This window comes from Astatotilapia calliptera, chromosome 13, assembly GCF_964374335.1.
Source record: "Astatotilapia calliptera chromosome 13, fAstCal68.1, whole genome shotgun sequence".
Lineage (NCBI taxonomy): Eukaryota > Metazoa > Chordata > Actinopteri > Cichliformes > Cichlidae > Astatotilapia > Astatotilapia calliptera.
In genome coordinates this window covers 22,969,427-22,994,673 of record NC_137434.1, presented here as the reverse complement: position 1 = coordinate 22,994,673, position 25,247 = coordinate 22,969,427, and the positions used below count along the sequence as shown (strand labels likewise).

General features: G+C 38.8%; 1 protein-coding gene across 2 annotated transcripts; it reads right to left on the bottom strand.

Annotated features, from left to right (window-relative positions):
• Positions 1-254: 254 nt before the first annotated feature.
• ppm1ba (protein phosphatase, Mg2+/Mn2+ dependent, 1Ba) lies at positions 255-20,342 on the bottom strand. 2 transcript variants are annotated; one of them, XM_026190075.2, is made up of 7 exons: positions 19,920-20,342; positions 9,811-10,720; positions 9,084-9,201; positions 7,748-7,862; positions 7,460-7,517; positions 4,221-4,237; positions 255-3,409 (listed from the first exon to the last, which is right to left on the bottom strand). In XM_026190075.2, coding segments are annotated over exons 2-7 (1,191 nt in total). In that variant the 5' UTR covers positions 10,693-10,720; positions 19,920-20,342; the 3' UTR covers positions 255-3,408. The 2 variants fall into 2 exon arrangements, with proteins under 2 accessions (XP_026045860.1, XP_026045859.1); XM_026190074.2 differs by lacking the exon at positions 4,221-4,237 and having other exon boundaries at positions 19,920-20,341.
• Between the last annotated feature and the right edge of the window lie 4,905 nt (positions 20,343-25,247).

Sequence of the window (25,247 nt, the reverse complement as noted above, 5' to 3'; positions counted from 1 at the left end):
TTTACAATCTTGTGACTTATGATAAATTACAAAAAAAAAGAACCCTTGACACATTTGTGTGCCTGTGTCAGTCTTTCAATCTTAATGTTAGAGTTACTGCTCTCTTTTCTGACCTATATGTTAACTTATTCTTGTACAGAACTTCTACTTGTATATAAAGAGTGACCAGAAACACATGTCTATGCTAAAAAGCCCACAGGGAATGCAAACCTTCAACCCGGCCCAAAAATAACTGACAGGTTCAGGAGACCAAATGCTTGTAAAATTCTCTTTACTCAACAGAACGTTAAATCATAGCAACAAGTCAGAGTCAAATTATCCAGGCATTGCCAAACTTTCAAAAACTCCTTTATCTTATGTCTTCCCACATAAGTTCTGACATTATATTCCACAATCAGAATAATGATCAAGTATATATTTTATTTTATTTTAAACAAAGGAAGCCAAGGTAGCTTGTTCTGCCATTAAATGACCGATGAGGAGAGAATGTGAACCTGCAGTGCTGCTTGTATTCCGTCCATGCAGTGGAATCAGTGTGACTAATGAAGAATTACATTCAGAAAAATAAATGTTTCTCTGTCCTTCCCTCCCTTAAATTCTCTCCAAGCCCAGTGTCTGATATAGCTTAAACAAAAACCTTAACTGAAGACCATGTTCAGTGTGGTAAAAGCTTGCACAATGTTAAAAAGTATGCGAATCTGAGATATGACAACATTCACAATGGGAATGATGGGAAACATGCGGTTTGGGGGGTTTAAAGTAAGGGAAATCTAATTTGTACGTTAAGTACCTAAAAGTGAATTAATATTCTCATTTGTGCTCCAGTTCATCTACAGGTTGTTCCTCTATCACTGCCTTTCCTCTCCAACATTGTGTTCCACCACACTGAACATTGTCCACATTATCACCCACCCACCCACCCACCCAGTGCATATCACACGCAAATTACACTCCTTCCTCAATCACAAAACATGCACCAATAGGAGATACCACCCCTCCCACTCCCTCCACCACAAAGAAAAGTTATACCATTGCATTAAAACAACTGTAACTGCAAAAGAACTACACATTCAAGTACCTATTTGTCATATGGCACCAAGAGCAAGTGTACCACAATAACATTAACCAGCCAGCAATCTCTGTTAGGTCCTTTCTCTTCCAATACTGCCACTTCAGAAAGCACATTACATTTGCCATTAAATGATTGAATATATATACCTGTATGTTACAGGTTTGTATTTATAGCATATTTTAACCTCATCTAAATACTACACACACACACAGACAATGCATGTGTGTGCACACTGTAAAAGACTTGAGTTTTTTTCCTGACAAATATCCATCTCTAAAGCTTCCATCACTTTTTTAGTGCTTAGGTTAACACAAAAGACTCCTGGTAAACACAAACCCAACCTAAATCAGTAACTGCCCTGTGCCTTCAAGGTAAAGTCATTGAAGGTTGTTGTGGGGAAAGAGGGGGAAAAAGAAAAAGAACACCAATTCAGTGACTGCGAATTTAACTCTCAGTGTAGAACCCCTCCTCTTCAGCCTACAGTGTCCCTCCTTCAACTTCATACAGTGAATAGCCGAAACCAAAGTCTCCCAATATGTTGTAAAAGGTATATTTCAGGTTCCTCGTGTTGTTTTCTTTATCCATTTGTAACAGGACCACAGCAATAGTAATTTAAAAAAAAAAAAAAGTATACCAAAAAAAAAAAAAAAAGAAAGCATATTTTTAAGTAAATAAATGTTTACAATCTAAACTCCAAAAAAAAAGGTATTTTTGTTTTTTCTTCTTTTTTTAATATACACACACACACACACACACACACACACACACACACACACACGATATCAGAGAGATAGAAAAAGGCAAGCTGTAGCATGAGCAGGATTGTGTGTGCGCATGTGTTAAGGATGAGGGGGCGGTTGGAATTCCTTTACCCCAAACCCTGTCTTTGGAACGCTGCTGTGTGGGAACGGTGCGTGCAGCATCATGGGTTGGGCTATTGGGTGGGGGTGTTTCCCCCCCCCCCCCCCTTCTTTTTTTTTTCCAGATTAGGCCGCAATGAATACCATGGCTGGGAATTTAAGGGACAACAAACAAATCAAAATATTTCTGTCTATATAGATATCTCCCTATATATATTTTTTATATTTATGAATTTCATATACAGTTTCTATCTTTCTATAATATCTTCAACAACAGCAGGCTCAAAAGCTTATGATTCTGGCATTGTCTGCAAATGCAAAATGAGAGCTGAGTCTCTTCTGCCTCATGACGCAGCAGAGAAACTGAAGTTAAAACAACAAAAAATTTAAAAATAAGGCAGACAGAAGGGAAGAGTGACAAATCAAGTGACAAGATCCTGAAAGAGATGAGCAGACAAAAAGTAAGCAGACATGCAAGAGAGTCGCTATCACGCTCAAGTTTAATGTAGTTGCAGCTGGGCAAACCAGTCCACGTCCCATTTAAGTCTGGACATAATATCCAGGAGTCAAACTGGGATTTGGTGCCAGAAAGTCTCTCACATAAGTGCTCCCCTTATCGTCAGGTGTGGATTCTCAGGCTTTCAGACCCTGAATTTGAGGGTTTAACCTCAAGGTCTTTGGATAGTGATTCATTTAGTTATTTTTATTACATTTCTGTGAGTTCTGTAAGATGATCTCCAGTGAGCCATGTCCATTAATAAGTGAAGAGTTGGCTCCTGTTTGTGTACCAGTAACGCCCAGATCCTGAACTGGACAGTATAGCTTAAGGTGTGTAGTTGAGTTGCAGGCTTGTGTGGTCGATCAACTCCCCGTCAGGTGCAAGAAAAAGTTCACACTTCCAAACAAATAATGCCACAAACCACTTTAAGCCTTCTCAGTGTTTACAATGAATCCACAAGTGGTTGGTTTTGGTCGTGGCTGGCTGGCGAGTTATGAGGTCCTCCTTTCTCTCCCTCCCTCCCGCTCTCTCTGGTCTAAGCAAGGCACCACAGAACCCTAAAAGATTCAGACCTGTGACCTCTGTCTCTGCAAATCCACAAAAAAAAAAAAAAGAAAAAGAAAAAAGAAAACAAGGGGCAAGAGAAACTGTGCTTGTTGGCCTCTCCTCCTCGCTGTGTTTATATTGTAGATGTAGTTCTGGAGTCGGAACATGAACGCAGTGCCCCCCCCCATAGTTTGTCTATTTAAAAAATTTAAAAAAAAAAAAGGAACAAGAACAGTTTTGTAGTCCTCCACATTAGGTGTTTTTAAAACCAAGATTTCAGCTTCAGTTATTCTCAGTGTGGGGGGCGGAATGAATTACAGAAAAAATTAAAAGGTGACAATGAATGTAATCTCATGTGGAATAGTGGTCCTGTATTTTCGATCAGGCAGTTGTGCTGGACAGCTACCAGTGGTACTCCAATTCCGCTCCACTCTGCAAAAGGAAAAGAGGGAGAGGAGAAAACAGGGAAGCAAAGGAGAGTAAAATAGAGGAAGAAGAAATAAGAGAAAAGCCAGGAAACAAAGGAAGGAGAGAAGGGTGGGGAGAAAAAAAAAAAGAGACTTTTTATAAAAAGAAAAGAAAAAAAAACCTAAACAAAACATTTTAAAAGTAAAACTCAAGGATTTATTCCCCCAAACCCAGACTTGAAGGTCAGTTTTCCTTATGACCAACACAACTCAACACAATATATTTACAATGCTGTTACAACAGCAGCGTGAGGCAGTAAACGTTTTCAACCTCAGTCTCCGGAGTCTTTCTTTAACATATTCCAACAAAACAACTCCAAGGCCTTCCGTCTTATTTCGAGGAGGGACACAGAAACACAGACTGTTGTATAGTTGCGTGCAGCTGCTGAAAGACTGAGTGAGACAGCGATGCATGCGTGTAGGAACAGTGCATGCGTGTTTGTATGCCTGTGACGTGAGAGGGGGGGACGGACAGGACTAGAAACACCTTTATCATTCATCCTCATCAGACCTCGACAATCATGTCTACAGACGTCCACATGAACACGCCTTAAACTCTTAAATGGAGCTCCACATGCAGGACAGCAGATCAGAGCAGGGAGTAGAGACAGATGAAGGTGTGACAGGGAGGATTTGTGTAGCAGGTCACCACTTACATGCCTGTAAGAATGTGTGTTTGTACACATGTGTGCATGTGTGGTTGTATGCATGTGTGTAGATGAGGGGTTGGAAAAGGGGGAGGTGGGGGTGTAACAGTTATATATGTGATCACTTACCAAATGAAACAGGAGGGCTGCGTTAATCAGAGGGTGAACACACAGTTAGACAATAGATACATCCCTTGTCAATGTGTATGTGACTACAGGTGCGTACCTTACTACACACCATGTGCAAAATATGTTTAAATGAAGGGTGCAACCAGCACTAATTGAGCTACTATGACATGCTTCTTTCTAGCAGCTGTGTAGGACGGCTTAGCCACTTAATGTAGACAAAGAAACCTGCCGAGGTTAAACTAGGATGGCTCTATTTGACAATGTTATGACAAGCAGCCTTGTTTCTTTCTCCTAACACCTAGCAGGTGGTAGCACTCAAAACTTTTTGTTACAGTGTACAGTCACACACAGAACCTACCCACTGTGGTTTTAAGGGGGCGCCAATATCCGTTTCATGTGTGCATTTCTTTTCCATGATTATGTGTACACAAAGCAAGCAATCACAGTACCTCTAACTCATTACAGAAAATCCAAGACAACACCATGAGGCAAATATCACATCCAGCTAACAGGACACACACACCCACACCACACAAGACCCCTTATATGCAGGTAGAGCTCTTTAAGGACACTGCAGTGCTTATCATTCTAAACAATACGATAGTGGCCTCAATCTCAGTGGGAGATTCTCTCACAGACACAAAATTTGTCAATCCTTTATAAACATTTACAAGTTCACACATGCAATACTGTAAGCCATTTACTGCAACAGGGGTCTCAAACATAAGGCCCAGGGGCCAAAATTGCACAGACAGACTCCAATCCGGCCCACTGGACGGCTATGATAAATGTGAAGGAAGACATAAATTTTGGACTTTTAACTATATTTTCATAAATTTAACAGACCCCCCCCCCCCCTCATATGGCCATTCGTACTATACCAAAAGTAATTAAGTGGCAAGTAAATAGTGAAAACAATCAAACATTTCTCTCTTTTTAAAATAAAATAAATGGGTCCACAAAAAAAGAAAAAGAAATCAGTTAATTGTGCAGTTAACTTCTTTATGTATCCCCTTTTTTCATGTCGTGATTGTCAAAGAACATGTTTGTGTGAAACATGCAGGCAGGTAACAACAGCTGCAAAAATCAAAGATTTAAAATTCTGTATTTTCCATCTCTGTAGAAAACACGGAACCCTTGGACAAAACTTGTTGGAGTGCAAACATTTCATAAGCACTCAAACAGTTTACCTCAATAATAATAATAATAGAAATAGAGAAACAGGCCTATATTTGAAAGAGGACAACAATAATAATACTGTTTATATAAACTGATTGTTTTTCCTACTTTATGGTTATAATGAGCTTATGTGTTGTAACCTGCAAATATAGATGCAGGTTAAAAACCTGGCTCAACAAGTGCCTTGGCACCCTCAGTCAATAACACACCATCCATTACCTCAAAGAACATGAAGCTACATCAATAGTTAGAAAAGAACACCAGGACATTTTTTAAACTTTCCAATAAACATTAGTGAAAAGCTTATTTATGCAATCCACCTCAAGTGAACTGGACCCATTATGTTCATTTCAGCTTTGCATGGTTCACAGTTCAAAACAATCTTTATTTTTCTTACACTGGTGCTTCATACAGCCCCTCAGTTTATTTAGGGTATGAAAATAGCCATCTTAGCTACCATCCCCTGTCAGAATTCCACAAACAGAATCTAAATCAGTCACTAAGTTTAGTCAATAACTTGAACAGCCTGTGTGTGCTGCTGGTGCCTTTATTATCTGACAAATAACACAGCTTGTGTAATACAACCCGTGTGTTTGTCCTTCAGTGTTGTTTACTCATACCCTAGTATTTTATTAGTCTACTATTAAATTAGCAGTAGAGTGTGTATTGCACCAGTGCAGTCTACAAACTGTCAACTAAGTTTGCCAGTTGCTAGCTTAGTACACACCCTTATTGTCCAAATAAGGTCATTTCTGCCTCCAATACCAAAGTTGTGGTAGCCAAAATGCTTACACTGAAGTATTTAAAATGCAAAGTTTGAAACTAAAATATCCATTGCTATCTTTCATATACAGTCTATGGTTGTAGAAAAAAAAAAAAATTCACAGTAACAAAGGGTGTCTGTCTTTACTGGCAAATAAAAGTAAGTCATTACTTTCCTTGGGACATAATTTTGGATTCCATCTTTTATTCACATGCTGTATAAAACAGTGTCTACATGTGTCAACGGCGAATATGAGGACACAAATTTTAAAATGCTGACTAAAGTGGAAAACGTCTGCCAGTAGCAAAAGCAGAAGGTAATGTAATGAGTTAAACAGCACTGTCAAAGTCACTGCACAGTATCTCCTGTCACTTACAACCACTACAACATTTGAAAACCAGGCTTACAGGGGAAACCCTTTTATTAAACATTAAACTTGAACGCTTTAAATGGTGGATGTTCTTCTCTTCTATTTGCTGTTAGTATTTGCCTTTATCTGCTGTTATTTTATTGTAGATTTACTACCTCATTCAGTATGTGAATGGGTGTCAGTATGAGAGCGTGAATGCCTGTGTTCTTATTGGCAAATTTAAAAAATTTGCAACATCTACCATTCAGCAGCAAAGTAAATTTAGAAGCGTACATATCACATTCTCATGCTCAAACATGGGAAAACTTCTCATACCAGTGTCAGATAACTCCACTTAAAAGCCTAACTAAAGTGTCTTCATACACTTTAGTGTTAGGATAAAGAAAGCTCCAAGCAGAGGAGGCAAATAAAATAAACCATTAAAAAGAGCCTATTTGAAGCAGATAACCTGAAAATGAATGTCTTCACTTGCAACTTCATAGTTCCACTCAAACATTTCCTGACAAAGCTGTATCATCTTGCACCATGCGTAGAGAAAAACAGCATTTAACATAACTGAAAGGGGATGGGCTCAAAGCCACATCTTAAGTCAGTAATTTTATACTTTGTTTATAAATCACCAGCTTAGGCCACCACATGAGATGAATCAACATAAGATTAACAAAAGAAGATCTCCCACTGGTATTTCATGGGAATATGCTACACAGAGCGTACACACATACTCTGTGACTACATAATTAGCTGATCAACTGTTAATTTAAATGTACAACTACAGCCAACTAAGTGCACTTAAAGTCATACGTTAAAGAAACTTGAGACATAAGACAGTTGAAATCTCAAATTTGCCATGTGCCCTCAACATTTTTAGTATTTTATGTCTAAATGGTCAAAGACAAAGCACCTACGTTTCTATATACTGATACTTACTCCATCCTCCTCCCTGTATGGGTTCAGACGGTTGTATACTGCTTCAATAACACTGCGTCTGCAAGTGGAACACAGAAACCAAAAATTTCATAAGGTATTGGTTGGAGCCATCAATCAAAGCTACAAGACAGTGGAAGACTAAGTGGAGTAAAGGTGTAGCTGTTAAAAATAAATCAAATTGTAACATTTCTGTAATTATCACTGTCTGAGCACATAATGAAGTATTACAGATGTTTAACACTTTCATATTTTAATCATACATTTTAATAAATGTCAAATGGTGCTTACTTGCTGGCAAGACCACCCCCTGGTGGCAGAGGGGGCATGCCGCTGTCAGTGGACAGGTTTCTCATCACTGTTACCAGATCCGGAAACCCCTCCTCCCCTGGCCGAGACAGCATCTCTAAAACAGCAGCAGACATGTTGTTACACAAATCGGTATTAAAAGAGCTGATGATAGCCATGAACATCTGTGCAAAGACAGAGGAGGGAGAGCAGAGCAGCAGAAGGACAGAGACCAAAATTTGACAAATGAGGAGAAAGGAAGTGAAGATGGAAAACATACAAGTCAATTTGTGGAAGCCAGTGTATTTCTGAGACGAAGAGAGGGAGAAAGATGGTGACAGAAAGAGGCCTGCAACTGAGTTGGGAGTGGCATAAGGCCAAGATAATGTTCCGCCAGAGAATTCCTCCCTCTCTGTTTTGTTCTATTCCCTCTCTCCTCTGTCTTCCAGTATTAGACAGTACCCTAAGCCAAGCATCTAGCCTGCTTTACACAAACACTGTTTGAACTTCTGAACTGTACCTTCAAAAGTGGAATGATTTTGACCCATTTTAGAGTGCTTTTCAGCCAACATGAACTTACTTTAACACATAAAATAATTACCTGTCTTTTAATCTCAATTTCAGAGTCTTACGGTTCGATTTTAAGGCCTTATTTTTCTTTTCTTTTTTTATTTCAAGATGACACTGGTATCAGACAGGTAAAAACAAAAACTTTAAGGATTCATTTTAAGTTATTCCTCAGAGCTAAAATAAATAAATAAATGTATTTCTTAAGTGACCGGCATCTCAAACAACACATAGCGAACGAAGAGAGCTGACCAGAAAGGCTGCTCTGTATTCAAAGGGTCTTGTGCTCCCAGAGACATAAAAAAAAAATATGGGTTGCAATTAGAAAGAAGAAATGGGCAAAGAGTACAGGAAAGGAGAAGGAAATTCATTCCAACAAGACAGTAAATGCTTGAGTGAAGCAAGGGAGGAGAGGAACGGAGAGAGAATAAAGAGGGGAGATGCTCGCTGAAGTGGAAAAGGAGGTCATGATGGTGTCATTCTTCTGCTGTGAGCCTGAGCAAATTTGGCTGGAGGTTAGACAATAGCAAGTAGCAAGGTCAATCGAGGGAATATACAGATATGATGCACATTTTCAGTAGAAATAAGATGAGTGTAAATATGGGGGGGGGAAAAAACGTATAAAGGAAGGTTATCAATAAATCCCCAGCTGCCCATTTTCTTCCCCTCAATACCCTATTTTATGTGTAGAATTCATTCACACAAAGACAATTAATACGTTGAATAAATACATTGAATAAAACATTATTTTTCTCCATTCAGCCACTCTCACCTTCAACTCGAGACTCCAGGTAACTGTTGAGCTCAGTGTCTTTCCTCACAGCTTCCTCCGATACTTTGGGAGCATTGGGCAAACACACTATCACAACACTCATGTTATCCCGACTCCCCTAAAACAGGCCAAAGGACAGACGAATAAAGAAAGAGAAGAAAGAGCAGGTTAAGAGAAGATGTTGTATAGCTTGCATTTTTCATAGGGAATAAGTGACTGAATAACCTGCACTGTAACTCAGGGCCAAGTAGAACATGACGGTATCAAAAACATACAGTAAATAAGCAATAAAATGCATTTTCCCCCTCTATTATCTATTGAATTCAAGCAGATAACAGCTGCTGGTCAGGATTAAGGAGTAACCTGCAAGACTTGAAGCCATCTTTCAAGCATTTTGTACTTCAAAGCTCTGTACTTCATTCTTTTCATTTTTACTTTGTCCTGTTTTCAAGACTGCCAAAACAATTTCTCTGTCTCCTTTTTTTTAAGTAAGGGAAAGTTTACTGAGCCATTAAAGCAGTTACAAATAGCTCTTTTTCAACAAAAAAAAAAACCACATTCTCTAAAACTTTCTTCATCATATAGTGTTCTTCTCTGGCAGGAAATTCAAATGGACATCTTGCTGACAAAATTTTCTACACATGTACATTTCCATAGGTCAAAAGAAAGCAGAGGATGTCACAGCAAAATATACAAATGATAAACTCCAAAACAAATAAGTACATACCTTATGCAGACAGGTATCCACCACTTCATTGCAGACTTTCTCCAGATCATCACAGATCTCAAGCCTCGATTTCACAAACTCGCACAACTCCTCATTGGACATAACGTCCCAGATTCCATCACACGCTAAAATCACAAACTGATCCTGTTCTGGTGCCCGAACCATCACAAACACCTCTGGTTCAGGACTAACCAGCTGCTCTGTGGGACCCTTACCATCCACACACTTGTAATCATAGTCCCCCAAGGCCCTTGATACAGCCAGTGACCCATTAACCCTTTGAATCATCACTGAACCGCCAGCATTCTGGATGCGCTCTCTCTCACGTGGGTTGCAAGGCTTGTGGTCAAGTGTGGAGAAGCACACCTGTGAATTGCGGTAGAGAACTGCTCGAGAATCCCCACAGTTAATGAAGAAGAAATGATCAGGTGACAGAAGAATTCCCACTGCCGTAGAGCCACTGCGGTCCATGCCATTTCGAAGGTCGGAGAAGCTGCGCATGTGCTCATCTATTTTCAGGAAGCCTGTCCGGATGCCGGCTTTCACAGCCTCCACTGCAGGCGGAACTGGTACTGAAGCGTTGGAGCCGTCTGATCCAGACTGAGAGCCTTGTGTGTTTCCAGCCCCTAAGCTAGCGGTGATTATGTGCTCAAGAAGATGCTTGGAGCAGTAATTGGCAACTTTAGAGCCTGCGTGGCCATCGTACACAGCAAAAAAGGACCAGTCAGTCATACCAAGGGCTGGAAGGCCCAACACAGCTGTATGAGCATCCTCCATCTCCACCCGCCAGCCCTGCATGGAGCTTAGCCCATAGCGCAGGCCATTGCCCTCGCCATGTGAGTTGTACTTCTCTGTTTTGGGCTTGTCCAGGAACGCACCCATGGCTCTGCCCTGAGAGACCCACTGCTAGCTGTTGGAGAGGAAAAACAAAAAGAAACAAGGGACAGAGAAAGAAAATCAGACAATAAATCAGTACTGAACAGTTAATTATGTTTCTACTATGCTGGTAGATTACAATACAGAGTCTTAATTATTCACTGCCAAGACTGTGTTTGGTAGATTTCAGGAAAAGTGCAGAAAATGCTGTTTCAAGTAAAGCACATAACTTTTCACTATTCATAATGTGTTCTCAATCTCTACTAGATTTATAGTAGCATTGTGTGAAAGTTGCTTGCTGACACTGCATTCAGTTTATATACAACAGCATTTGGGTAGTCAAAAAAACAAAACAAAAAACTTGATACTCAGATATTAATTCACACTAAAATTAATATTGAATTAGATACTCATTTGGAATAACACTGATACAAACAGTGACTTTGTTGCCTCGTCCAGCAGATGCATACCTTCACACAGCACTGCTGCACGCAGACATACACGCACCTCCTCACCTCATTAACATAATATTCATAACACTGAGCAACACTTTACTGACCCCTTTAAATTCCTAAAGTTCCACTACAGTATTAAAGAGTTAAAAACGTTAACCTGACTGGCACAGATTTTAACATTAGCCGTTTGTTTAACCATTAGCAATTACCCAACAGCCACATTAGCCCCCTGTTATCATTAATAAAGTAACTTTTCTACTTTTACAACAATTTATTAAAATGTGTTCATTTCCTTTTTGTTTTAGCCAGCTGTGTGGTCAGTTTTAAAATGCAGGTAGTGAGTGGTTATATCTTTTACAGCAATCAACTTTTTTGATCATAAATCATACCATGTTTTAGCTTTAGCATACTGTTTTTCCTTCTACAACAACTAAATTATTTAGATGTGTGAGCTATTGTGTTGTACCTGGTTATATTACCTGCATTTTACCATCACCATCTCAAATGAAATTACATTTTCCCTTGAGTATCAAAAACAGTACGGAGTATCAGTATCACGTTTTGATATTCCAGTATGGTCACAACCCTTATCAGCATCAATACTAGGGCTGGGCCATATCATACCATTCACGGTAATACCGGTATAATGTTGGGCAACGATAAGAAAATGAAATATCGCGATAGAATATGGGTAAAACACGCATGCGCAGTGCCTGTGTTTTCATACGCACATGGCGGAAAAAGCATGGTGGCGACGGAGAATGAGAAGGGCGAAAGCAGTTCGTTGAATGAAACGGATGAACCAGAATTGGTTTGTAAAAATGCTGCAACTTCAGTGGTGTGGCACTGGTTTAGCTTTCGTCCGTCAGATACACAACAAAGCACTATTTTTGGTAGAGCATGCTAGTGGATTGTCATTATTACAGTGTTCTTTGGAAAATACGGCACACTTAAAATCAATCCTTTGATTTTTCTGAAAATCGACAGTGCCCCTTATTAATCCCGTGTGCCTTATGTATGAATTCTGGTTTTGTTTACTGACTTCAAAACGATTTTATGTGGTACATGGCGCTCGAAAATCTGTCAAATGTTTTAGTACGACTTTGCTAAGCTACGGACCCGCACCGCTTGATGGATTGTCGGAGCATTATGGCTATCGTAGGCAGGAGCCTCGCGCAGTGATGCGTACTGTGCTTCAACATAATATTACCGTATTGTGTGTGTATAACCTCTTTTTAAGTTTTGTGGATATTATACATGGTTATGCTGAGGATATGTCGGCCAATTTCCACTGGAAATGCCTTTTGGTTAAACTGTCAGCAAGGAATTTGCATTTGCACTGTTAAATTTTTATATAACTTTAATGCACATAAAAAACAGCTGCTTGTTTAAGTGAAAATACATTGTTGGGTTTTTTTGCACTAATAAAGTTGTGGAGTTGTAAAGTATTTTGTCTAGTGTCAATTATATCGTCAGTTATATCGTTATCGCAAATTTTCAAATGTATATCGTGATAATTATTTTTGGTCATATAGCCCTGCTCTGCTCAATACATGATAAATACACACGGACTCATTCCAAACCATCCATGAGAGATTTGTATTAGAAAGACCTTAACGGATAACTGCCAGTCATACCAACCATTAATTTTTGAGAAAAACTAACTGGACAATATTAAAGTTTCAATCTTCATGATTACTAATGATATTAGGAAAGGTTGTAGAAATCGTGAAGGAATATATAAAGATTTGCATAATATAACTAGGAGAGGACAAATAGTGTTCTCTTGCAATATATTCATGATTTTGAAATGTTACCATTTCTTTGGTATCTACCCATCTTTGACTGCTTTACAGCCATCATCTCCTCTTCTAACTAGTGCTGGGTGATATGAAAAAAAGTTCTTTAGCCAAAATAAACAGCTTACAAATCTCACATGGCTTTGGCATATTCTGAAAACACAAAGACTACAAATATCCCCACAGATATTTAAGGAGAATATTTAACTTTTGAGTTGCTGGAAATTTTCTTCCTGTGTTTCTTATACTTTCTATGTAAGGCTTAAGGAACATATCAACTGTTTCTTATTTCTTATTGGTGATCACTGCACACCACATCCACAAATAGCAGCTACTTAGATTTATCCTTAAAGAGACAGAAGAAAGTTTAAAAGCTTCTCTGGGTAGCCAGAACTGCCTTCAAAAAGCATTAACAAACTTCACAGAGTGTTCAAGAGGATGCGTTATCTATCAATAACTGCACCTGCATTAGCTAAATGCACAGCAGCATTACGCTGCTGGATAGCAGAGAGAAATTCTCTATCCAGTCTGTTTATTGGTTATGCAATGAGAGAACATTAACTTTTACAGTCTTATTGATTGTCACACTGCTTAATGGAATCTTAGCCACGGAAATTGCACAATAACCCATACCTTATATCTGAAAATATCAATAAGTGCTACTTACAAGTAAGTTGCAGGCATACTCAAAGGATGGTGTCTGTTAATGTACATGTGGACAGAGCTAAAAGGTTCCTCTCAAAAAATAAAAATAGATAAGTGCCCGCTATTTGCTATTAACTTATGATTTAAAGTCAAATCTAAAAAAACACAGATTTCATCAACAAAATGACACGTATGAATGCTAACTAGACATAGATGAAGGGGACTCAGTGAGTGAGTCACCCTCATCTACATATGAAGCATTTAGACCGCCTTGTATACTCATCTTTCCCCCACCTAACTAAAAGAACAGAAAGGCTTCAAAGACAACTAATATCACGCTACACTGCCAGGCTGACAGCATGCACCTCACTCACACATCACACTTTATCTATATTATGCTGTTTAACTGCTGGAAGCCAAAACTGTACTTGAAATTAACATTTGATTAATTGAACAGCCCTACTGTGTGTCAAAGTAGCGCACAGTCAAATAGTTTGGTTCTTTGGGAATTGTTTTGGAATTAATGAATGAATAATAAGCAAATGTGATTTTTGAGCAATTGTGACAGCACTACAATCAAGTAACAGTTTGAGCTGTGCACTGGCAGGTGCATCTCATTTCATTTTTATAGCTAAAGCTCCAGTCCTACTGTCCTAGAAATTTGCCTGTAACATCTCAAAAACACATATTCCCCAACCAACTGCAAGTGGCTGCTGGCTGATACAAGGTGAAATTAGTTGGCAAGATATATATGGCAGTGTTTGCAAAATTTCCACCGATGGGTGATGTATTCGCGCATGGGTGGGGCAATGTAATCATGCACGGACTGATTTGCGCGTTTACAATACAGAAGTCCAAACATAGACGAACTAACTAAAAAAAAAATACTGTTAGCATTAACGCGGGTTAAACACGGTCATCACGATTTTAACCCATCTGGAGCGCAGAATGAACAATATTTGGACAAACTGCCGAAATGTGTTGACAGAGACATTTCAGGGATTTTGACTCAGTTTACGCTCCAGATGGGTTCATTGTTAATCGCGTTAGTCGTGATGACAGCGTGTTAATGCTGACAGCACTAAAAAAAATAATAATAAAGTCACCAATTTGGGATTTCTTTGGCTTTCTTTAAACCAGATGAAAGAGGTAAACATAAGGATGTAATCAAAGCGGTGTACCACTTGTGCAGACATATAGTGTGAGCAAAGTACTCAAACACGACTAACTTGCATGAGCATGTACGTGTCCACCATCCAGCTAAGTATGCTAGGCTATCACCAGCTTCTGTAGCTTTATCAACAAGCATTTGGGCACACTCTGAAGAGGGTGCATTTGCTCGCAGATGAAAGAGGGTGCTGTTAAAACAGCGCTATCATTTTTTTTTTTTCTGTTGACTGCTTCTATTAGGCTCCACCATTATTAGCAAACTTACTCATGGGCAAATAAATAAATAAATAAATGGCCCTTGTAAAAACTATCAATGATAGGCTCAGCCTGTTGTCAGTAGTCGATATATTCGTCCAGTCGCCCAACCCTAAAGCATACCCATAAGAAGCCAGCAAAGTACACCCCAGAGTAAAACAACCACAAGATCCCTTCTTTGTAATGATCAAGGGTTTGGGTTTTTTAAATTATGTATGATGTAACCAGTGGATAAACTTTTGAAATTAAGAAAATACTTTTCCTTCAAACTTCTGCTTTCTATAATGATTGAAAGGAGTCTAATCTGTTTTTAATTTTTATAAAGAATCCTTCTTTAAAAGAATTCATTTTTTTTTATCTTCTGATCTTTAAGACATAAATAATGCTTATCCAAGTTTCTCCCTCTTTACTGTGCCAATGGTTTGTTATCAAAGCGTTTGATGTGACTTCCAAAATTTAGATGATATTCAACAGGTGCATGACAGACAAATACACTTGGTCACTGATCACATATCAAAGGGAGGAAAAGCATCAGTAGTCCAGAACACTTGAATTATTACCTTGACGACAAATGCAGTCACACACAACACTGAGCAGATATCAAAGCAATTTCCACAATCACCAAATAACATTATTTGCTCTCACCTATGCTGCAACTACATACACATCACGTGTACCATACCTGGCTCAAAGTGGGCCTTTAACATTTGACTGCTTACACAGGTAAAGCAGAGTCTGTATTCAAACTTGAATGTGTATCATATGCCAAAAAATAGACTTTTTTGGCATATGATACACATTCAAGTTTGAACCACTTAAAACAATTTTTTTTTAATTCATTAAAAATATTTTATTACAGTCCTGATAACTGCCGTTTGGTTAAAAGCCTAAATCTTTGGCAGTTGCCAATTCCCCAGGCCACTGGTGTTCATTAAAAATAAATACCAGCATAGGTAATTTGTACACCACAGACTGATGTCACCCAAAGTCTGATGTCTCCATGGCTACCCAGCTTGGAGTGGCAGCTGAGTGGTTGTCATAGCAACAGTGGTAGCGGCCAGACGTGACTGCACATGAACTACCACATGTATGTCTGTCTGAACATTCATGTAGTCTATGAAGGTGACAAAAAAGCAGAGGCGGGATTTGCTATGATTTACTAGGCCAAAATGTTTTTCCCCACTGGTTTCTGTTTGAGGCGCCCCAGAAAAACCACCACTCTCAGCTTCAGGATAGCTTTAACAAGTTAACTCAATTTAACAGTCAGCTGCTGATAGGATCCACGCAGGGTGAGATTAGCTCGTCAAATGCAGACCACAGGCTTAACACAGTGAACTATTACTAATGTCTTACAGCTCTCTCTCCTGACTCGATGACATGAAAGGTACAGTGTGTGATATAATGGCCAATCTACCCTTAGAAGTCAGCATCACCTTACTAAACTACTGTACTGTTGTTTTGTGTGGGGAAAAAGACATGATGATAATATTAGACTGATAGGAAATGCAGCATGGTAGCAGTGTAGCTTGCTGTAGAGGTGCTGTACCATGCTGAGGAGCTGATTAAGGGGAAATTAAGGTAAAAAGTAAAAGCCTGAATGGGATATTAGCCCATGACAATATACCACTGCTGCACCCTTTCTTTAGTTGGACACAACTAAAGTAGTGGAGTTAGGAAACAAAAAGTTAACCCAACAACTATACTGTAATGCAACATATTTAAAGGGAGCATGGAAGTCATCAACTTCAAAGCTAACTCAATAAAGGAAACACCTTAGTGCTGTTGATTTATTCTTATGAACTGACATGGCTGCATTACCACCTCAAAAGTAACCATTGGTCATATTTCTTTCCCAAAGTATTCACTTTTCTTTTTAAATCTTATTTGTGTTCAGATTTATATTCCTATCCTCTACCTGGAGAAATTTGCTATAACCCCATAGCAGAGCCCAACAGCTCTGCTGTTGTATGAACTAAGTAAAATCCATTCTGAAGACTGACAGTAGTTCCAGGGCATCATGAATTGAACTTTTGCAAATTATGCTCATGTTTGGAAAGGACGATTATTCGGCATATGCCAACAACTTGTGACTGATAAGTTGTTAAATGTCTGTCACTGTCAGATTTACCAAAATATCAAGATGGCAATGGCAAATAGTTGAAGCTTAAGGCATCATAGTTTAACTAAGAAAGCTATGACCACCTTAGATCACAATACCAAAAACAAATTATATAAAATAAAATAAAAACACATGCAGCTAGTCAATATTTATAAAAAACAAAAAACAAAACCCAAAACAAACTGAGCTGTGACTGTTATAGCTTAACTCTACAATTGAGTCCATCTCTGAAGAGAAAATCCACAACATACAGTTTCTACTAATGTGCTTATATTGACTTTTAGCCATGAATCATCTTTTTGCTAGTACCCATTAGCCACATCCACATTTGATGATTTTATAAAGAAGGCAGTGAACAGCTGGTATAACACACTGTTCTCAGTTATGATTAAAAAGATTAAAACAACTTTACCTCAAAAAAAGTTTCTGATTTTTTTTTTTTTTTTAAACAAATTTGACAAGTGAAACAAACAGATCCCCCCTCTCTTTGCTGACTCATCTTTGAAGCTGTCAATTTCCTGGAACAAGTGTCCTTTGAACAGATGATGGGGATGTCTGTCCAGACCAAAGCGATTGAAAGTACACGTGTCATGTCATACTGGACTGCAGGTGCTTTCTCTGCAATATACTGTGCTGTGAAAAAGTGCCCCCCCCCCCCTTTCCTGATTTTTTTTTTTCTTCCATTTTTGTAACACGTTTCAGATCATCAAACTTATAATATTAGACAAAGATAACCTGGTTAAATACAATGATGACTCAATTTATTAAGGAAAAAAAAATACTGAGACCTACCTGACCCTATGTGTGAAAGTAATTGCCCCCTAAACCTATTAGCTGGTTGTGCCAGCATTGGCAGCAATAACTGGCAATGAGGCTTTTTCTGTGGAGGAATTTTGTCCCACTCTTCTTTGCAGAATTGTTTTAATTCAGCGACACCAGAGGGATTCAAGTCTGGGCTTTGGCTAGGCGACATCAAAACCTATATTTTCTCTTTGGTTTTTTTGAGACGTTCAGAGGTGGACTTGCTGGTGTGTTTTGGATCATTGTCCAAATCCTGAAGCAACAAACCACCAGAGAAGTCGCTTGCTTATTGTTGAATCATGATCTCTGACTTTACAGAGTGTGCTGCAATTCTGTTCTGGGTTATTTTGTGACCTCCTTGATGAGTAACTGATGTGCACTTGGAGTAATTTTGGTCGAAAGCCCCTGAGAATCTTCACCACTGTTTAAAGTTTTCTCCATTTGTGGATAATGGCTCTCACCGTGGTCTGCTAGGTTCCCAAAGTTTTAGAAAGGGCTTCGAAGCACTTTCCAGACTGACAGATGCCAGTGACTTTGTTTTTCTGCTGTTCTTGAGTTTCTTTAGATCGTACCATGATGTGTTGCCTTTTGAGCTCTTTTAGCCTACTTCACTTTGTCAGACAGGTTCTATTTAAGTGGTTTCTTGATTCAACATTATATATTTCCTCAGGTTAGCTTTGTCTAATATTAAAATTTGTCTCATGATCTGAAACATGTAAATGTGAAAAATGGGTTAAAAAAATTAAGAAATCAGACAGGGAGCAAATACTTTTGCATTGCACTGTGTACATGTACCTCTGTTTTCTCATCATTTCTCAACTCTCAGAAGTGGCAAAATGATGAGGGACTTTAAACATAGGAGTACTTAAGCATGCACTAAAACCACTTTCAGTTCCTTTGGGATACATTATAAAAACACGTGCACAGCATTTACATAACCCCACAAGCTGATTCAAGAATCTTAACCAATACTATCACCCTGTTCTGAGACATAAGCAGAAACACAAATTAATCTCTCAGTTATTCAAGGCTTGCCACTACATCTGAGCATGCATCTGCGTGTGAACCCTTTCAGTTCACACTAACGTAACCACATGGGTATAGATAAAGGCCTTTGGACAAGCCCATGCACCTAGTGCAGTCATAGGCTAAAAGAGCATGGCTATTGCAGGATTTCACATCAAGGTGCCAACACAAACATGCCACTGATGCTGCTGCCATTTCTGGAATACACCGTCACACAAACACACTGCCACACACACCAACAACCCAATAAAAGTACCCACAACAAGGCAATAAAACAAGTTAATCCCTGTACTGGAGCTTCATGGGAGCAAATGGGAATAGAAGCATAAACCTAGACTCTACTACGTACATTGTTAGTAAACAATATGTTGACGTTTGAAACAAAAGCTAGCTTTATGCTAAGCAGTAACCAGAATAACACACATTAAAACTAGTTCCACGTAAGTCGCACCTGTTGCAAATATTCATGAATCAGATTAAAAATAATTTTAGTGGAGAAAAACTGTCGACACATGCCACAAGCAAATAAAGACAAACCAAACCTTCTCGGATCACATGGATAGACCCAAACGTTGGAATGATAATCATTAATCCGCCAGCAGAGCGATGCTGATAACCCATTTGAATATTGACAAGTGCGTGAAACGCTCCAATTAATGTGAAAATCACCTGAATGGAGCTCGGGCGTGTTAGTAAGTGTGGCTACACCGGCGTCAACGACAATATCGTACTCCCTGTCCAAATAAAGACATATAAATAACGGTACTTTGAGATCCTGAAGTAAAATCAAGCCAATTCTCGATTCTCGTTACCTAAAACAGAGGCCACTCTGGTTAGCTAACTTCACTAGCTAACCAGCTAGCGAAGTTCACAGTTGTCAAACTGTTTGCCTAACGTTACACGTTAGCGGGTCGCTAGCCAGTGTAGATTCGTTGCTCATTCCGAGTACCAAGTGTTACTTACTGCGTATGAAAGGAATCTCTCACTCTCAGTCTCCCTCTATCAGCCCCTCTTCTCGTGATCACGGTAGAAATGCTAAGACACCCAGCGTTGTTGTGATAGGCTTAGCAGTCCTTAATATTAGCCACTTTCGCTTCTCGGCCCCTGTTCGTCAGTTAGCTTTGAGTAAGCTAGTCAGCGTTTCACACGACCAGTTCTCCTTTCAACATGTCTCTGCATCGACGTAAGGCTTTTACATACATGTTTGGCACTGTAATACCAGGGAGCGCCAAATATATCGCTCTTACTTAGGCTGTCGGTTCAAAAGAAAATACGCTTGGTTCGGCAGGATTTATCTATGATTGAACACCTAGCTAATTTTTGCTAAAGCTAAACGTAAAAAGGTAGATGACGTTCTTTTTCAGCATCCAGTTTTTGGGAGGGGCAAGACTATCGCTCTCTTCTGTGATTGGATAAAAACTGATTCGAAGCTGAGATACGATTGGTCAGCTAATGTACCAGTCAATTTGTTTCTCTAAAAACATAAACTGTGAAAATCCAGCTTTTATTTGCCTTTGGTGAGATTATGAGATTTATAATTTCTCCTCAGATCATATGCTGTTTTCAGAAGAGAGGTGCCTGCGTGCCATAAATAGCACAGTTCGGAAGTAATTGATAAAAACGGTGCAACACCCCATTTAGTTGTTGCCAGTTCCATTGCCCTGTAACACTTAGTACTGATCACCCCCACAATATTAAAGCCAAGGACAAATGGAGTAAAGAGAATTACTCCTTTAGCTACAATATTCATGGGACTGAGCTATGGAAAGTATCAGTGTTACCAATTACCTAATCACAGCCACAGGTCAAGCAACACATGGCACTCCCCAAAGGCTGTGCCTACCCCTAGCAGGACCCTGCAAAAAGCACTAGGTTCTGACCTGCATACAAACTACCAAGATTGCAAGTCTATGGAGGCTTCTCCTCGCAATGAACAAGAAGTAAAGGATCTAAATATCCAGTTGCCAAACAGAACAACCATGGGATCTGGTGTCCATACCCCAACTGATCCAAACTCTTTTGTCAACATACAGGACATCTTCATGGCATTAGACATGTGGCTTTAATATTGTGGCCAAGTGAGACATTGTTAATTGCACCTTGAGGAAATCTAGGAAGAAATGGACTGAAGGTTGTCTTTTATAACCGAAACTCTAATGTGTGAGGCAAAATGGTTACATAGACAATGGAAATTTACATTCTAAGTAGTAAATTCAGTCATTTGTTACCCACTCTGCTATGGATCACATAGTGAACGTTTTTTAAATCCACTCCAAATTAATATCACAACAACTTTTTGGGTTGCTAAGTCGTAAAAACTATCTTCAAATTATCTTCCATGTAAAAAATGATCATCAATCTTCAGACTGACGATTCCTCCAAGCCATTAAGTAAATATTAGTAAGAAATTTCCATCATCAAACATCAGTTACCTCTAGACCTTACTTACTTAGCACTTAGTTCCTCCTACGCCGGGCGGCGCATCGGGCAGCTAGTGATCTCCATTGATGTCGGTCAGCAGCGACAGCCCATTGGGCCCAGCTCTATGAGCCCAAACGGGCATGTTGGCTGTGGAGGGTCTTATTAATTTAAATAAATTGCTGAGTTGCACTCAGAAGGTATTGTTGAGGCAGTGGTGCTTTTATGATGACCTGCAATTAAAGTAATTTGTTCGTATTTAATGTGGAGGTGAATTTAACATTCATTTTCAAATGAAAACATAAACACTCCTTCCTCTCTTTTGCAGTATATACTGTGCTCAACATGACGTCATCACGTTGGTGCCTTTGTGTCTCTCTGTGCACTTTTAAGTTATTGGGAACACTTAAAGTATCCCATCAATAATGTATATGACAATTTAGTGAGTATGTCAGAGATTTCCCACTGGCAGCAAAAGTTCTTCCTGTAGTTTATGCAAAATTTTAGAGCAAGTTTAAAATATGCATGTAAGGAAAGCTGTTTTTTCTTTAAGGTACTCTGTACTGCGTTACTCATAAACTCAGAACAGGTATACCATCACTAGTCTTCCTCAAAAAAGAAGACAAACAACATGTTTCCAAACAATGTAATCTTATCTTATAAAACAAATTAGTTAAAGAAAATTTGTGCTTAAACAGAACCTTAATCTATCCAAGAGTGATAAGAGGTCTGTTTATTATGTGAATAATTGTTCATAAGATTTGTAGCAATTTTTTTCAACACAATCCAAATAGAGTAACTTTATTATTATTTAATGTTTTCTTGATTCAACATTATTTAATGTTTTTAAGCTTATTATTTCATGTCATTTCATTTCATTTGATTCTGGTTGTGTAAAAATAATGCAGTCAATTAATTAGTTTTAACCAGCCAATTCAGTTTGGATTTGCAGCCTTATTGGCAAATCCTGTGTTATATCACATCTAATATACAGTGCATTATACAGTGCATAAGATGTTAGCTATCCAGCTGCTTATATGTAAATACAAACCCAATTCCAAAAAAGCCTCGAATGACATGTAAAATGTAAATAAAAACAAAATTAAGTGATTTTCAAATCTCATAACTCCACATTTTATTCACAATAGAACACATAAACCGCACCAAATGTTTAAACTGATATACTTTTTTGATTTCATGGAAAACATTGGCATGTTTTGAATTAGATGGAAGCAACGAATCTCAAAAAAGTTGGGATGGTGGCAGGAGGTGGCAGGAAAAAAATGCTGGAAAACTAAGTGGAGAAACTGAAGAAACATTTTGCAACTATTTACGTTAAGTGGGAACACATGTAAGCAATCACAAGTAATACCAGTAATATCTGTTTTTTAAAATTGGACATCTCAAAAACGAACATCACAAAGAGGCAGAATTTCTAAGAAGTCAAGATGGTCAGAGGATAACAAGTCTGCAAAAAACTGAGTGTATAAATTTTTAGAGAATTTCTGAATAATGTCCCTCAATATAAAAGGGACAAGACTAAAAATCAATATTAGATGTTCATGTTCTTCAGGCAGTCAGGCATCAGTGCAGTAAGAACAAGCATGGAAATCACAGCATGGGGCTCAGTAACACTTCCTCCAATCAAGGTCATTGAATGCAGTTCATCTTGCCATCTATCAAGCAAAGAAGAAGCCATGGGTGACCATGATCCTGCAATCCTGGCATTTTCTCCAGATCAAGTGACATTCAAATGTACTGAGGCACAATGGAAAAGTGTTCTGTGGTCAGACAAATCAAAATTTAAATTATTTTTTGGAAAACATGGACACATCCTCCAGACTAAAGAGGAAAGGAACCATCTGGCTTTTTATTAGTGCTCACTTAAAAAGCCCCCCACCCCCACCCTCAATTCTGGAATCCAGGTCCTGAATTGGCCTGCAGACAGTTCAGACTTTTCATCGATTAAAAACATTTAGTGCATCATGATAGTATGAATAAAATAAAAATATGATGAAGAAGACTCATGACTACTAGTCCTATATGAGACCAGAATGGGACAACATTCCTCTCCTTTTAGTTCCCAGATGTTTACAGTCTGCTGTTAACAGAAGCGCATGTTTACCACAGCTACACAGTAGTAAACATAGCCTTGCCCCAACTTTTTTGAGACATGTTACTACCAAATTCAAAATGAGTTCATGTCTTTCTTAGAATGGTACATTTTCTCAGCTTAGAAATTTAATACTTTTTCTATTGTGATACGATTCTGTTGTGAATAACATTTGAGGTTCACAAATTATTGTATGTTGTTTTTTATTTAGATTTTACACAGCAAACCAACATTTTGGAATTCAGGTTATATTTTGCACATATCATCCATCCATCCATCCATCCATCGGGGCTTTAGGTTGAAGGAGGCCACAAGCTGGAGGGTCTTCTTTTCTTTTTTTAATACTGAATCTTCTTCTTTATCATATTTTTTTCAGCATGGATCGATTCAGTGTGAGTTAGCTGAGATAACATTGAGTTAAGTGCTGCTTGCATGTATATTGTGAAGGAAAAGAAAACAACTAGCTTTGGCCTTCACTGCTTTCTCTCACCTTGTATGAAATCACCCCATGTGCGATCCTCTCTGCAGAGTGCAGCAATCACGCCTTGCCTTGCTCACCACTCTTCAAACACAAGAGCACTTGAAAAGCTGATTTCCTGCTCCTCAGAGGGAACAGGTTTCTTTTGTCAACCGAGGAGCCAGGTCAACACAATAATTGCTGGCAAATTGTGCCTGAAAATATACAACGCTCATTTGATTTACATGTCATTTTCATGACTCGCCGCTCCAATTCTCCTTAACAGCTTGCAATGTTACATTAGGGCCTTATCAATTGTTTATAAGGGCAATCAATTTCTTTTCCTGGATGCGCTGTATCAAGTGTCTGGGGTTGTTTGTATGAGAGAAAAAGAATGTACACTGCAACCACACACTCGCCCATACATATTAATGCATGTTATGTGAGGGGTCAAGCTGTTCCCCCTGCTTAATGGGATTATAGACATTAACAAACTCTTTACTAAATGAGAGAGGACCTTTTTCTTTCTCTTTGTCTCTCATCCCCGCTCTATACCATTTCACTCTGTCCTCTTTCTCTCTCTCTCTCTGATCCCTAATCAGCAAGTAGGCCTAGAAGTGCCTTGGGGCTGAATACGAACGAGCGCAGCTGCCTGGTGCGGATTACTACTACCACACACAGGCTTACCCTCAATGTATAAATTCACACACGCATGCCCGTGTAGTGAAAACAGTGTTCATATGTCATTCGCATATGCCAGCACTTGCTGACATATGTGTTTTTCAAGCATATGTCATACTGTGAAAGTATCTCACACATGCACGGGAAAGATACACACAGAAACTATTTTGATCACATACCGATAACGTCCAGTGGCAGACACATGCTTGGACACACCCACAGGTTTTAGTGTATCACAGGAATATGTCCATTCATAGCTTATATAGTAGTGTTAGAGGGCAGGTGCTGCAGCCATATGTTGCCATTAATCAGCAAGTGACATTTTGAATCAGCCTTATTTAAGAAAGAAAGATAAAAAGAAAGAAAGAAAGGGAACAAATTAGTTAAATGTCAGCAATATGTAAATGGATCATATTTAAGTGTTCAATTTACTCTGTTGTGGAAAACATGGTCGTTGTGTCTTTCTCCAGTTGATTTTGAAGTTTCCGCTTCAGTTCCAGACTGGCAGGTTAAACCTGTGCAGGGTAGTAAATCTGTGGCTTAATGTTCCTGTAGAACAAGCTTTTGATTTGCCTCTGAGCATGGCGTTAATGCCATTTCACTGTGCTATAGCTGCTCAGTC